Source organism: Capsicum annuum, chromosome 5, assembly GCF_002878395.1.
Source record: "Capsicum annuum cultivar UCD-10X-F1 chromosome 5, UCD10Xv1.1, whole genome shotgun sequence".
In the NCBI taxonomy this organism is placed as follows: domain Eukaryota; kingdom Viridiplantae; phylum Streptophyta; class Magnoliopsida; order Solanales; family Solanaceae; genus Capsicum; species Capsicum annuum.
Genome location: NC_061115.1, coordinates 217,291,823 through 217,307,626, shown reverse-complemented (window position 1 = coordinate 217,307,626; position 15,804 = coordinate 217,291,823). Strand labels below are relative to the sequence as shown.

Genomic DNA, 15,804 nt, shown 5'->3' with positions numbered 1-15,804 from the left:
GAAGCTGTAAAAGATTTACCTAGATCTACCTCCCCATCGGATATTAGGATTTTCTTGGGTCTTCCTAGATATTACCGTTGTTTTGTTAAGGTTTCTCTTTTATTGCATCTCCTATGACCCGGTTGACCTAAAAGAAAGTTAAGTTCTGGACAGATGCTTGTGAGAAAAGTTTTCAGGAGTTGAAGACTTGACTCAATTTAGTCTTAGTGTTAGCTTTGCATGATGGTACAGATGGTTTGTGGTGTATTGTGATTCCTCTATAGTTGGTTTGGGTTGTGTGTTGATAAAGAGGGGAAAAGTTATAGCTTATGCCTTTAGACAGTAGAAACCTCATGAGAAGAATTACCTAACCCATGATCGTGAGTTAGCTGTTTTAGTGTTTGCCTTAAAAATCTGGAGTTTGCCTTAAAAATCTAGAGACATTATTTTATGGTGTTCATGTTGATGTGTTTACTGATCACAAAAGCCTGCAGTATGTGGTTGCTTAGAGAGATTTGAATCTTAGACAGAGAAGATGGTTAGAGTTGCTAAAGGATTATGATATGAGTGTGTTGTATCACCAGGGCAAGGCCAATATTGTGGCAGATGCCCTTAGCAGGTTGTCTATGGGTAGTGTAGCTCATTTAGAGAATGATAAGAAAGAATTAGCTCATGATGTGCATCGTTTGGCTAGATTGGGTGTTAGATTGCTTGATTCCGCTGAAGGGAGTATGTTAGTGCAGAGTAGTTCCGATTCTTCTTTAGTTTCAGAAGTGAAGGTGAAGCAAGACTTAGATTCTAGCTTGGTCAGACTGAAGGAGTCAGTTAAGGACAAAAAGGTAGAGGATTTCTCCCAAGGGGGAGATGGTGTGTTCAGATTATAGGGTAGATTATGTGTTCCCGATATTGATGATCTACAGAAGAGAGTTATGGCTGAAGCACATGGCGTGCCATATTCTATTCATCCCGGTGCTACCAAGATATAGCGTGAATTACAGGAAATCTATTGGTGGAGTGGAATGGAGAAGGATATAGAAGCGTTTGTGGCAAAGTGTGCAACGTGCCAGCAGGTTAAGGTAGAGCACCAAAGGCCTGGAGGTGTAATGCAAGAATTTAGTATACCCACTTGGAAGTGGGAAGAGGTGAATATGGATTTGATGACTGGTTTACCTCCTTCACTACGTCATCATGATTTGATTTGGGTTATTATAGATAGGTTGACTAAGTCAGCGCATTTCCTACCTGTGAATACATCTTATACAGATAAGGATTATGCTAGATTGTATATCCGTGAGTTAGTCATATTGCAAGGATTTCACTTATCCATCATCTTAGATAGGGGTACTCAGTTCACTTCACAATTCTGTAGAGCATTTCAGAAGGGTCTTGGTACCCAAATTCATTTTGAGTTTCGCTTTTCATCCGCAGACTGATAGTCGAGCTAAGATGACTATTCAGATTTTGGAGGACATGTTGAGGGCATGTAATCTCAATTTCAAAGGTAGTTGGGATGAGCATTTTCCATTGATAAAGTTTGCTTATAACAATATTTATCACGCTAGCATCCAGATGGCACCGTTTGACGCTTTATATGGGAGGAAATGTCGATCACCAATAGGTTGGTTCGAAGTGGGTGAAGCTACTTTGGTTGGACCTGATGCGCTATTTGAAGCTATGGAGAAGGTGAGGTTGATTAGAGAAAGGTTGAATACAACTTAGAGTCGTCAGAAGTCTTGTGCAGATGTGAGAAGAAGAGACCTTAAATTTGATGTTGGTGATTTCGTGTATTTGAAAATTTTGCCCATGAAAGGGGTGAAGAAGTTTGGGGAAAAGGAGAAGCTTAGTCCGCGGTATGCTGGTCCTTATAGATTTTTGAGCCGTGTTTGGAAAGTAGACTATGAAATTGAGTTGCCTGCGGAATTGTCAGTTGTTCATCCACTATTCCATGGATCTATGCTTAGGAAGTGTATTGGTGATTTAGTTGTCGCAGGCCCTTGCGGGAATCCAGATGTTTAGGATAGTCTTGCTTATGATGAGGTTCCCATTGAGACTCTAGACCACTAGATCCGTAGACTAAGGAACAAAGAAGTTCCCTTGGTCAAAGTGTTGTGGGGAAATCAGTCAGTTGAGGGTGCTACTTGGGAAGCAGAAGAAGACATGCAAGCCAAGTACCCACACCTCTTCTCCGCCAATCTAGAGAAAGTTGAAGGTATTATTCTTTCTTAATTCAGCCCTTTCTTATTCATGATTCAGCTTTGTAGCCATTCTTATCACGAGTTCATGTATTCTTTGAAGTACTCAAAGTTTAGAGTGTAGTAGAGTCAGTTGAGCAAGTTATTTCAGCCGTGTATCCTCAGTTTTATCTATATTCCTAGCTTTACTAGAGACATTCGAGGACGAATGTTCACAAGGGGGAGATATTGTAAGACCCCGTGAGTTCACTCGTCGTTTAAGATTTCCAAGCGAATTAAAAGAAGCTTTACTCTTAGAATTTTGTTAAGTGTTCCAACTCTTACTTTATTTTTGAGTCCTTAACTTCGAGGAATTATTTTATGACCTTCCCGATATCCGTTTTTCGATTTTCAAATTGCGTTGCAATGGGACAAGTTGATAGAACATCTCGGGTGAGTTTCAGAATTTTTGGACCTCATTTAGGGCATGTTTGGTATGCCATTTCAGTAGCTCAAGGCGCCGCCTTGGTCTTCCCGCCGCTCTAGCCAAGGCGCCGCCCTAGTCTCCCCATCGCTCTAGCCAAGGCGCCGCTTTGGGTACAGCGGTGCTGTAGGCAGGGCGCCGCCCTAACCATTCCTGTGCTCCAATAATTTCAGTCTTCTTCTTTTTAACACGAGGTTTGAGGTTCCTATTGGCCAAATACACTGATGCTCATTAGTTCTGTCCAGAAAACAAAGACACTGCCTCCAACTTAAAACTTAGATCCACCAAAATTCCACCATTAAATTCCAAAAATAATTCAAGAATCAGAATCCCTAGAACGAGATCTTCAAGGAGAACCTGTCAATTTCATGAATAGAGTTCCGAAATCAAAAGTTCATTCATATTCACAAATTTGAGGTATGTGGGGTTTGAACAAGAACAATCCTTCTGTTCTTGTGCCTAAAACTTGATTTTATTTAAAGTATTTATGATTTATAAATGAAATTATGTCCAAATATTCAGATTTGAAGATTCTAAATTTATTAGTTATTCAAGTTGTGGATTTTGTGATATTTCTACTTATTATGCTTTGATCTAAAAGTTTATATTGTGATTTGTACGTTTTCTTTACGAGTTAATATTGTTCAATAAATTTCAAGAATGATATTGAGTATGAATTATTATTTTGAGTTGATATGAGGCAAGTATTGAATTATGATACTATATTCTTGGAAGATTGAACTATTATTTTTATATGAAGATTGAAGTTGGATTTTGATGATGTTATGATCTTGAGTCTTCCTATTGAAAATTTCTTACTAAGAATTGAATTGAGGTTTACATTGTGAATTTTGAGTCAAAATAGGAATCCACAATTTAGTATGATTTAAATTAAGAGAAATATGATTTGGTCTCCATTATAGACCCTTGAGTTATTTTAAGGTGGATTTCCTAAAAGAGTTCTGAGCTTGAGTACGGGAGTAGTATTTAGCATCGAGCGGTAAGTGTGGGTTTAGCGCATGTTACTTCCCCAGAACTACGTGCCACCATAAGATTGAGAATTATGGGCCTAAGGCCGAGATAGTGAACACTAAATTTGAGGTTCTATTCCGATGGAAAGGGTAGAACAACTCTCCCCAACGTGGGCGAGCCGTTAGACTCCATGAGAGCTCACATGGTTTATGTCGGTTAAAAGAAATTACCACAGTCCCAAATTTCCAAAGTATTGTTTAAAGATTTCTTTAGCTTACGAGTTTTGAGAATAAATAGAGAAATTAAGATTTTTGAGTTAAGTATAATGACTCACGAGATTTATGATACATGTTCATTGTTCATGATTTATGATGCCTATATTTCAGATTTTATTCAAGCGTTGTAAGTCATTATAACCAACATGCATGATATTTTTTTCTAAAGATTAATGATAATGTTTACTTAAATTGCATACACCCCCATATACTCAGTACATTCCCAAGTGCTGACCCACATATACATCTATGTGCTACATTGTCTCATAATGTAGGTTTAGGTGCTCAGTCCCAGCAGCGTTAGTGATTCCGAGCACCTTCATCTACATTTCTGCAGTGGTGAGTCCTCATGGTTCGAGAACCTAATCTCCTCCAGCTATTGTATTTATTTTCTTTCATTTCAGTATGAGCCAGTTGGGAATCTGTCCCATTGGCTCCCTATTCTTGAGTTGTAGAGGCTCGGTCAAACTAGACTATCAGTTGTATTATCAGACTTTTCTATAGCTTATGATCTGGACATTATATCTACAATGTGGATTGAGGATATTTAATTCTATCATTTGTTTGAAATTCTTAAAAATGAGTATCGAATGCAGTAATAGGATCAAAGGGTTAGCTTGGGGATACTTTTAGCCTTAAGCACCGTGTGATGTCTCAGGATGGGATTTCGGGGAGTTACAATAATGCAGACTCTTGCATAAATGCAGGATAAGGCCACATGCAATAGACTGCTATGGTCCGCCCCTCTTCCCCGACCCCGCGCATAGCGGGAGATTGTGAACGGGGCTTCCCCTATGGATTTAATGTTTCTAAGCTTCCACTATTTACCGACTCAACCCCATCAGTTTGTTAAGGTACTACTGGCTTTGCCTTTTCTTTTGGAGAAATGACACTCACTTTGGTGCTTAAGAAGCAACCTATGATAATAATCTCTTATTTTTCTCTTTTTCTTTTTTTGGTTCCTTTCTTAACTTGTAAAGTCGAGCATGTCGCAGCTGCCTTATGTGTTAGTCATACATTTTTGTGTTGGAAGTTGATAAAGATGCTACAAGAGCAAGCTACTATAGATAATACTGCGTGTTACTAAGAAGTAACTTTTCTTTGGTGAACGAATGGACCTTGTGATCTGAAACTTTCTACATAACTTACATAGAGACTCATGTCTATGTTACAACCTTGACTTGTTCACTGGCTTGCAGTTCTTCAATCTTTTTGTATAGTGCTCTTGAGTGATAGATATGTCATCAACATCTTGTTTCAATCTTATTGTAAAATATGGTCATGGTTTTTAATTTCATTTTTTCAATATTCTTTACTTTAGAGTAAGGTATATGATGTGCGATCGGAGTGGGTTGTTTTGACATGAAAGCGAAATATGAAAACATCAAAATCCCTTTCTTGTGATCAAGGCAAAAACCAGATCCCTTTCTTCTTTGGGATTCATTAAGAATCTCATTAGTTTTTCCTATATAATAATGTTCCATCGAGAGAAAGCAAAGGACTCACGGGATTATCATTGGGAGATTTTGGTTAAACCACCAAATCAAAAGCAATGGATTCGACCTTGTGTAATTCTGCGATGAGAGCCAATATCGGAGATGCCAATTTTCTACTAGCTGATCATCTGAAAAGAGATGAAGAAAATGGATACCAAGTCACTCCGAAGGGCAACACGGTCCTTCATGTCGCTACCCTCTATGGCCACTCCGATTTCGCGAGAGAAGTCCTAAAGATTACTCCGGCATTATTATGCTGTCAAAACAAGAAAAATGAAACTGCACTTCATATAGTAGATAATGAAGGGCATACTGAAGTAGCACTTGTGCTACTTGCATGTTTAAGAGATCATAATACTAAGGAGAAGCTTACGAGTATGACAGATGCTAGTGGAGATACAGCGCTGCACAAGGCCATGAGGAGCCAACATCTAGATGTGGTTAAGCTCTTTGTGAAAGAAGATTCTGAATTCGAATTTCCGCCTAACCATGCACAAGAGACGCCATTGTATCTGGAGGCTGAATCTGGTTTTCATGATGCTTTGATTAACATCTTGGAATCCTGCAAGAAACCAACTCATGCTGCAGGTCCATCTAATAGAACGCCGCTGCATGCAGCAGTAATTCAGGAACATAGAGGTACATAGTTTTTGTTATTTGTTGTATCAGTATCTAACTTCAGTTGACTTTCCCATAATGTGTTGATGTTTTCGTAAGGTCTGTTGTGCAACTATATTGGCGAGAAGATCTAACCCTTATCGTGTTGACACATCCAGATTGCATTAGATCACTATGGCGATGGAATAAGCCTTTATGCGAGGAACCTGACTTATGGGGTTGGAATTCACTGCACTATGCAGTTAAATTAGGATTGGGGGATGTAGTTTCTGATATGCTGGGTTGGAAAAAAATCTTTAGTGTACCTTCTGGCTGGCAGTGAAAATGACTGGACGACAGCAATTCACATTGCAGCCAGTGAAGGTTACGTATACATGATAAATAAGCTATTAAATAAGTTCCCTGATTGTTGGGATATGCTTAACAGAAATGATCAAAATGCTCTTCATGTTGCCGTATTTAACAATCAAGACAATATAGTCCACTTCTTATTAAACTCTGATAAGTGCAACTGCCTAGTTGATGAGCCAGATAGCGACGGCAACACTCCTCTCCATTTGCTTGCTGCCACTGGTAACCATTTACCTGAATTAATAAACCATCCTAGAGCAAAGATGATGTCATTTAACAAAGAAAACCAGACTCCACTTGATATGTGCATGACGCACAGTGACAACAAAGAACGCAAGCGGCCGCAGATTTGTTTTTGAAATACTGGTTGTGCTTGAGTATATGCTGATTAAATATTGAAATACTAGTTCACGGATTATGTCGAGGGAAAGAGTGGTTCGCGTTCACTCTCAAATCTTCATCTTTTTGTCCAATCACAAGTAGTTCCACAAAACTTCAAATACTCCTTTACAAGATCAAATGCCTCTGTACTATATGCTAATTATCTGAAATATTATGTTCGATACTATTTGATAGTATTTTCAAATAACTACTGAAGTTATTTTGTCCTTGCAAGAGTAGAAAAAGAACGACTCAATATAAACTTTACTATTGATGAAAATAGGAGAAATTGGTGGTGGATTTGTGTAGCATTGGCCGAGTTGGAAAACGTGACTTTGAGGTAAAGCGGAAGTTAGAGTACATGTCCAATCCAAATGCAGAAACGGGAACAGGAGTCAAAATGCAACTGAGGGAAGATGATCAAGATAAAGCTAAAAAGAAAGATCAAGCAGAAATCGAAAGTATTATGAAGATAGCTCAAATCCATATTGTTGTGGTCACTTTGATAATGACAGTCACTTTCGCCGCAAGCATCACATTGCCAGGAGGTTTTGAGAGCAACACCAATAGCTCTAATCAAGGGATGGCAATTCTAACAAGGAAAACAGTATTTCGTGCATTTGTTGTTTCCGATGCCATTGCCTTCACATGCTCAGCTGTTGCCATATTCATCTGCTTCCTCATGGAAAATGTAAGTAGAGGAACTTATAATAAAAAACTTATACAGTCTTTGTGATCTCGCATGTATTTTTCTGTGCTTGTCAATGTTAGCAGTTGTAATTGCATTTGCAACGGGTATGTTTGCTACTTTATCACATTCACTTGGTCTTGCCGTTACTGTCTTTTCATAGGTTGCCTCTCTATTTTATTGTACTTCTTGGTTGTTATTTACGGTTGTCTGTAGAGTAAGATGAAGAATATAAGCCAGTAGAGAGACATGAATGCTAGCTACTACTTGTAATTATTGGTTGCATATATATAATTCAACTACATATTTCAGTTTTTACCCAATGCCTTGAATTACATACGACAGATATGGCTTTTTAGTCCATTACATGTTATTTTTGTTATACATCCTTTATCACAAGACATAACTGTTAGAGTGGGTAAAAGTCCCACATTGGTTGAGGAATGGTCTAGTGGTTTGCTTATATGGACTTGGGTAACGCTCACCTCTTGAGCTATCTTTTGAGGTTGAGTTAGGCAAAAGGTCCTTTCTTGACAATAACATCTATGTAAGATCATTTTCTTCTATTAAAAGTGTAAGTGGTCGCGGTAAATCATTTTTTGTCACCGACAATGCTATAGAACCAATGTACCTTCACTAAATAATTCATGGTACAACGAAAACAATATACCCCTACATTGGGAGGCAAAGAGGTTTCCAAATTTTGATGGACCTTCAATGCAAGGAAAAACAATTCAAAGCAGCACGGTGTATTGTATGTAGCCTTACGTCGTGGTTTTGCCAGAGGCTGTTGGAGTCACATGGCAACAACTTTAGTAGTTACTCCAAGGGCATAGAGAGCATGACAAAGCAGTGTTAAAAAAAGGAACAGTAACTATAACAGAATACTATAATAATCTAAGAACAAGAGAGTAATAGATAATTATAGAAATTATTTTCGACATAACATAAAATCTTGCCTAGGAGTAAGGTTTTCTACTTCATAGAAAATAATGGTGGAGATGTTCATACTGACAAACTATAGCCTTACAAGATAGTGGTTTCATGAAATGAAATGAGTAAAGCATCTAGTACCCTCCTGAACTATGACCGAATTTGCTACAACACACTCCAACTTCACAGGTGTTGTATTACCCCCGAACTAAATTTTAGTGTATTTTTGTCAACTTTTTTAGCTGACGTGATACCTTTTGTCAACCTTTTTATCTGACATGGAACCTTTGACGTGACCCCTATTTTATGTAATAAAGGTTCCACCTCAGCACAAAAAGGTGACAAAAATACACTTGAATTGATTTCAGGGGTAATAGGACCCCTATGAAGTTGGGATATGTCGTAGCAACTTTGGTCATAGTTCAGGAGGTACCAGATGCTTATCTCAAATGAAATTATAAAACATAAAACCCAAATAAGAAATTATCCCTTTCTTTTGATGAAGGCAAAGTTTAGGTAACAAATGCCTTTCTTTGGGTCAAAGGCAAAAAGTTGTACTTAGTTTTGTATTTTGGAGATTCATCAAGAAGAGCACTCTAATATTATTATTTTTTTTCTATATAATGGTTAATATTAGTATTTCGTTAATAGATAGTTGCCACAACTAAATGCATTTGAGCTGCCTTCATAATGTTTTCGACTAATTTTTCATCTCGACTAGCTCTGTCCTCATGATCATTACCCTCCGATTCTACGTGTGATTCCACCACAACTAACATCGCAAGCAGGATTACTTTCTCTGGATGAAAGAAACAATTATAGTATTAATTCAAAGATGTCACCTAGGAGCATCCAAAGGTGTTGCCTAGTGTTCAATGAAATTTGTTGTGCCCTATGAAGTCTCGGGTTCAATTTTCACTAGAAGCTAAATGTTAGGGTGATTTCTTCTCATCTGTTCTAGCATTGATAGACAGAGTTTACTGGTACCATTTATTGATGGCCTTGTGAAAAAAGTTAAACAAACTCCTTGTTTCCAATTAAAGCAAAGAACAAATTAAATACCTTTGCTTTTCTTTTTTATCAAAGGAAAATGTTTGTGTGGTGTACAGAATATTTCTAAAAAATAAAAAGGGAAGCCTGGTGTACTAAACTTCCGCTATGTGCAGGGTCCGGGGAAGGACCCGAGCGCAAGGATCTATTTTACGCAACCTCAACTTACATTTCTACAAGAAGCTGTTTCCAAGAGTTGAACCCGTGACCTGGAGGTCACATGACAGAAATTTTTCCCATGTCAGGAATATTTCGATGATAATATAATAAAGGACACACAAGATCATAATTTGAAATATTTATAAATACCAAAATCCAAAACAAAAAGGAAAAAATGAAAAGAAAATGGATCCAAATTTGTACAATCCAAATTTTGGTTTAACTAACATATGAATATTTCTTGTTTTCGATATATGAAAAATAAGATTTCCTTAGTCGATTCTTTGAAAATATCAAATCAAACTATTTATCTTTATTTCGACAGAAGAATCACAATCTTCTTCGCAAGAAAAACTCTTTTTAACGTAGTATTATACACACTTTCTTACTCATAGACCCCTGTGGTCTGGTCCTCTCCCCCTGACCCTACACATAGCTACGATGCTTTACATTGCAATCTTTTCTTTTGGAGAATTGACATTCACTTTGGTACTTAAGAAGCTCTAATCTTCAATCTTTTTTATAATGTTCTTGAGTGATAGACATGTCATCAACATCTTGTTTCAAAATTAATATGAATTCATCTTGTATAATGTTTTCATTATTAAAGATACCTTATTTTAGAGTAAGCTATATGATGTGCAATCGGAGTTTTTCTGTCTCAAATCAAATATACCACTGGCTCTCCAATACGATTAGAGCTTTAATTCTAGTATGTTTCTTTACACTTCTCATCAAAAAAACCCTTGCTAAACTCAGCACCTGCAATTTTGACATGAAAGCGAAATACGGAAACATCTAAATCCCTTTCTTGTGGTCAAGGCAAGCACCAGATCCCTTTCTTCTTTGAGATTCCTCAAGAATCTAATTAGTTTTTCCTTTATAATAATGTTTCATCAGAGAAAGCAAAGGACTCACAGGATTATCATTGGGGGATTTTGGATAAATCACCAAATCATAAGGAATGGATCCGACCTTGTATAATGCTGCGATGAGAGGCAATATCGGAGATGCCAATTTTCTACTTGCTGATCATTTGAAAAGGGATGAAGAAAACGGCTACCAAGTCACTCCAAAGGGAAACACGGTCCTCCATGTCACAGCCCTCTATGGCCGCTCCCATTTCATGAGAGAAGTCCTTAAGATTACTCCGGCAGTGTTATTCTGTCAAAATAAGAAAAATGAAACCACTCTTGCACGCATAGAAGATCCTAGTGGAGATCCTACTTGCATGTCATGATGATGACTGATGCTAGTGGAGATACAGCCCTGCACAAGGCCGTGCAGAGCCAACATCTAGATGTGGTTTAGCTCTTGGTGAAAGAAGATCCTGAATTTGAATTTCTGCCTAACCATGCGCAGGAGACACCACTATATTTGGCGGCTGAATATGGTTTTCATGATGCTTTGATTAATATCTTGGAGTACTGCAAGAAAGCAACTTATTCTGCAGGTCCATCTAATAGAACGCCGCTGCATGCAGTAGTAATTCATGAACATGAAGGTATAATTTTTGTTATTTGCTGTATCAGTATCTAACTTCAGTTGACTTTCCCATAATTAACATCGTCCACATAGATTTGGATTATCATGTAGATAATCTCAATAGGATCCTCTCATTAGCCGCATCAACTTATAATCAACTTATGTAGCATTCAGATCACTTGTTATGCAACCACTCTAAAAAATATTTATCTGCAATTTCTGTTGATGGTTTCGTAATGCCTGTTGTGCAACTATATTTGAGATATGATCTAACACTTTATTTGCACATTTATCGTGTTGACCGTTGACGCATCAAGATTGCATTAGATCACTATGGCGATGGAATAAGCCTTTATGCGAGGAACCTGACTTATGGGGTTGGAATTCACTGCACTATGCTGTTAAATTAGGAGTGGAAGCCGTAGTTTCTGATATGCTGGCATGGAAAACATCCTTAGTGTACCTTCTGGCAGGCAATGAAAATGATTGGACGAAAGCGATTCACATTGCAGCCAGTGAAGGCGACGTAAGCATGATAAATAAGCTATTAAATCACCGCCCTGATTGTCGCGATATGCTTAACAGAAACAATCAAAATGCTCTTCATGTTTCCGTATTGAACACTCAAGACAAGGTAGTCTGCTCCTTATTAGACTCTGATAAGTGCGACAGCCTTGTTGATGAGCCAGATCGTGACGGCAACACTCCTCTTTATTTGCTTGCTGTCTCTGGTAACCATGTGCCTGAATTAATAAACCATACTAGAGCAAAGAAGATGTGAATTATCAAAGAAAACCAGACTCCACTTCATATTGCATTATCATGCACAGAGATAACAAAGAAGGTAAGCGGCCACACATTTGTTTTTCAAATACTGGTTGCGCTTGAGTATATGCTGGTGAAATATTGAAATACTAGTTTACGGATTTTGTCAAGTGAAAGAGTCGTTCACGTTCACTCTCAAATCTTAAGCTTTTTGTCCAAATACAAGTAGTTCCAAAAAACTCCAAATACTCCTTTTCAAGTTCAAATGCCTCCGTACTATATGCTAATTATCTTCAGCTTTTAGTCCAAATACAATTAGTTCCACAAATTTTCAGATAACTACTGAAGTTATTTTGTGGTTGCAAGAGTAGAATAATAATGACTCAATATAAACTGTACTATTGATGAAAATAGGAGAAATTGATGGAGGATTTGTGTAGCATTGGCCGATTTGGAAAATGAGACTTTGAGGTAAAGCGGAAGTACGAGTACATGCAGAATCCAAATGCAGAAACGGGAACAGGAGTCAAAATGCGACTGAGGGAAAATGATCACGATAAAGCTGAAAAGGCAGATCAAACAGAAGTCGAAAGTATTATGAAAGTATCTCAAATCCATATTGTTGTGGACACTTTGATAATGACAGTCACTTTCGCCGCTGGTATCACATTGCCAGGAGGTTTTGAGAGCAACCCCGATAGCTCTAATAAAGGGATGGCGATTCTAACAAGGAAAACAGCATTTCGTGCATTTGTTGTTTCTGATGCCATTGCCTTCACATGCTCAGATGTTCCCATATTCATCTACTTTGTCATGGAAAATGTAAGTACAAAGCTTCAACATAAACATATAGAGAAGCCTTGTAATCGCGCAATTATTTTTCTGTGCTTGTCAATGTTAGCAGTTATAATTGCATTCACAACTGGTATGTTCGCTACTTTATCACATTCACTTGGTTTTGCCGTTACTGTCTGTTTCATAGGTTGCCTCTCTATTTTATTGTTCTTCTTTGTTATCATTTGATGAGTGTAAGAGAGACATGAATGCTAGCTACTACTTGTACTTATTTCTTCCAAATGTATAATTGAACTACGTATTTCAGTTTTTACTCAATCCCTTGAATTACATATGACAGACATGGTTTTTTAGTCCATTACATGTTATTTTAGTTACTAGTATAGGATACGTGCGTTGCACGTATGTCTGACATCAAGCTTTCAAATTATATACAAAAAGAAAAAAATTCTTTCATGAGAGAATATACTTGATAAAATATTTATTCATCTTAATCTCTATCATATGTTAGACATCAAAGCACTTGCCGAATTTGACATTTAGTCTCCAAATCATATTGGTAAGTACCTAAGCTGCAAACCAATATACATAAAGGTACTGGAATAATTAGTCCCTCCACCTTGATTGGATGTCTTGAATTCTTTACTTCAATGAATCAAAACTTGTTTTTCTACTTATTAACTGAATCGATTAAACAAAAGAAGACCTGTAAAGTTAACTTATCTTCAAGATTTTATTTATCAACCGCGTATTCATATTATTCATAAATAGTTTTTTAAAACATGAAAAAATATTTTCAAGAAATTACTAAAATATTTTAATAAGGAAAACATAGTCTTAAAATTTCATAAAATTTTTTGTGCTAACAATAAATTTCATAAAATATGGATATTCAATATTGATAGAAGAAATAATATCATAATTTGTTAATCAAATTAATAACATGAGCTCTACAAAACAAAGCCAACTACTTTTGAAGTTTTCACATCTTTTCGTTCAATTTTTAACAGACAAACGGGGATAAAATAAAATTTGATCTGCTTCTATAAAATATATATATATATATATATATATATATATATATATATATATATGAAAAATAATAATTAATCTTAAGCTCCTAAATTTTAGGATTTTATACACTTCAAATAAGGAAAATTTTGATAAATAAAATTCTAGTCAATTTTAAATAGTAAAAAATAATTTGAATTACAATTTTGTCCAATATAAAATATACTTTTAAATGGAAAAAAGGCATTGTGAGATCTATAAACTATACGATTGAAGTTTTTCATGTTCCAATTGCTCTTGATGCCTCTTATCTATTTCAAGAACTTTTGGATTACGTATGTAGCTTATCCTATTCTTAAAAGTGTTTGAGCTGATTGTATCTATATGAGAAAAGGCACAAATATGTCATCGAACTATTAGAAATGGCTCATGTTAGAGTACGCGTCCTACTAATTGCCTATCTGTGGAACATGTAAGTAAACGTGGTTCACAGAAGTAAAAACTGAACACAGTGTTTTTATGTGGAAAACACCCAGTTCAAGAAAGGTGTAAAAACCATGACCTGTACCTCTACAGGATTTAACCTAAACTTCACTAAAATTCTTGAGCCTCAACAATCAACAAAATTACAAGACTTCATATAAACTAGGAATTAAAACTTCTAACTCCTATCACTACAAAAACACTAATCTTCCCAAGATAAGTGTTCCCAAGTCTTCGAGTTTCCAAACTTGTAGACAACAACTCCTAACTCAGTTTATAGATTACTGAGACTAGAATCAAGGACTCATTACAATACAAAGAACCTACCTACTACACAGTTTATGACCTACTAAGTAAGAGACTAGGTTCTTCTTCAAGTATGTGAACTGATATACTGATTGTTGATTAACTTTTTAGTGTGTGCGTGAGTATTGGATTTGAGTCACATTTGTTGTATTTAAGCCAACCTATGATAGAGTCCTTTTTGATGTTCAATTCTTTCTTCAGTAGAACTCTATCAGTTAACTCTTTTCCTTTTGCTGCTACCTCACCTATCCTAGATTTGATAGGACTTTTTTACTTCAAATCCTCTTCTTACTGAACTCCTTGATCAACTTGACTTCTTCAAGAGTTCTTGTTTGACTCAGCTTTTTATGTGATCAATGTTATCTATGCTTGTCTTGAGTGCAGAATCATATCATCCAAACTCTTGTGCCAGCTAGACTATTTCACTTGAATGGACCATTTTCTATAACACGTTTCATTCACATGTCTATCATCAAAACTCCTCATGCCTTAACAAATTCTCCTTTTTTGATGTTGGCAACCATAGTAGCTTTAACATCACAAAATCCTAACATACTCAAGAAGGAATTAAATAACAGAATCACAGTAGAATGAAACAGGTTAGTCCAATTGAGTTATAAGAATTGTATAATCTATTCTTCCCCCTTTTGACATCATCGAAAAGTTGAGCCATCAAGTGAAAATTGTTTAATAATTCATGGCTACTGGGATATCACTAAAACAAGCAAGACTCAGAGAAAGAGATAACTATGCATTGAATTAACCAGAAGTAGATCAAGTGAATGAAAAAAGGTCCATTTCATGCACAAAAAAAATAGATACAATTATCATTACCCAGTAAAACAAAAAGAGAAAAAAGTTAGACAGAAGAACAACATAGTGAAAAGGCCTAAGGGACAAAGAAGGATTTTAATTAGAGGAGGTGGAGGGGATAAGGGAGGTCAAATTCCTAATGATATCAGCATTTTATGTTCATTCCTTATCATAGGTGATTGTGAGAGAAGCAATTTGAGCTTCAAGGACCCTCTTTTCATCTTCATGAATAGTCTGGGTAGCCTTCAATGCAGCCTGTGCAACCTCCAGCTCACCCTACTTTGCCTCTAAGGCATTTCTCAACTTTTGCATAGGGTTTTCTACATGTCTCATAGCAGTAGGTAACCTATCATGGTTCACTTGTCCAATCACATCCTTAGTAGTCTGCAAGGACCAGTACACAAAAATCATTGAAAAGAGATGCAAGCCAGAACTGGTAGGGTAGATCATGACCATTTGTATCTTTGGCAAGTACCCTTTGCATATGCTTAATGATGAGTAGAGGAAGGTCTATTGGAATCTCAGAATCCAATAGTTACATCAAGGTAAGATCAAGAAAACTTGCAACTGTGTGCCTTTCCTGCCTGGG

The 15,804-nt window shown here is 36.6% G+C and overlaps 1 protein-coding gene across 1 annotated transcript; it reads left to right on the top strand.

Annotated features, from left to right (window-relative positions):
* Positions 1–5,392: 5,392 nt before the first annotated feature.
* Positions 5,393–12,878, top strand: LOC124898636 (protein ACCELERATED CELL DEATH 6-like). Its single transcript, XM_047412280.1, has 6 exons — positions 5,393–6,016; positions 6,154–6,314; positions 7,011–7,418; positions 10,920–11,061; positions 11,360–11,773; positions 12,271–12,878. The coding sequence occupies exons 1-6, from the start codon at positions 5,434–5,436 to the stop codon at positions 12,828–12,830; spliced, it is 2,268 nt and encodes a 755-aa protein (XP_047268236.1). The 5' UTR covers positions 5,393–5,433; the 3' UTR covers positions 12,831–12,878.
* The last annotated feature ends 2,926 nt before the right edge of the window (positions 12,879–15,804 follow it).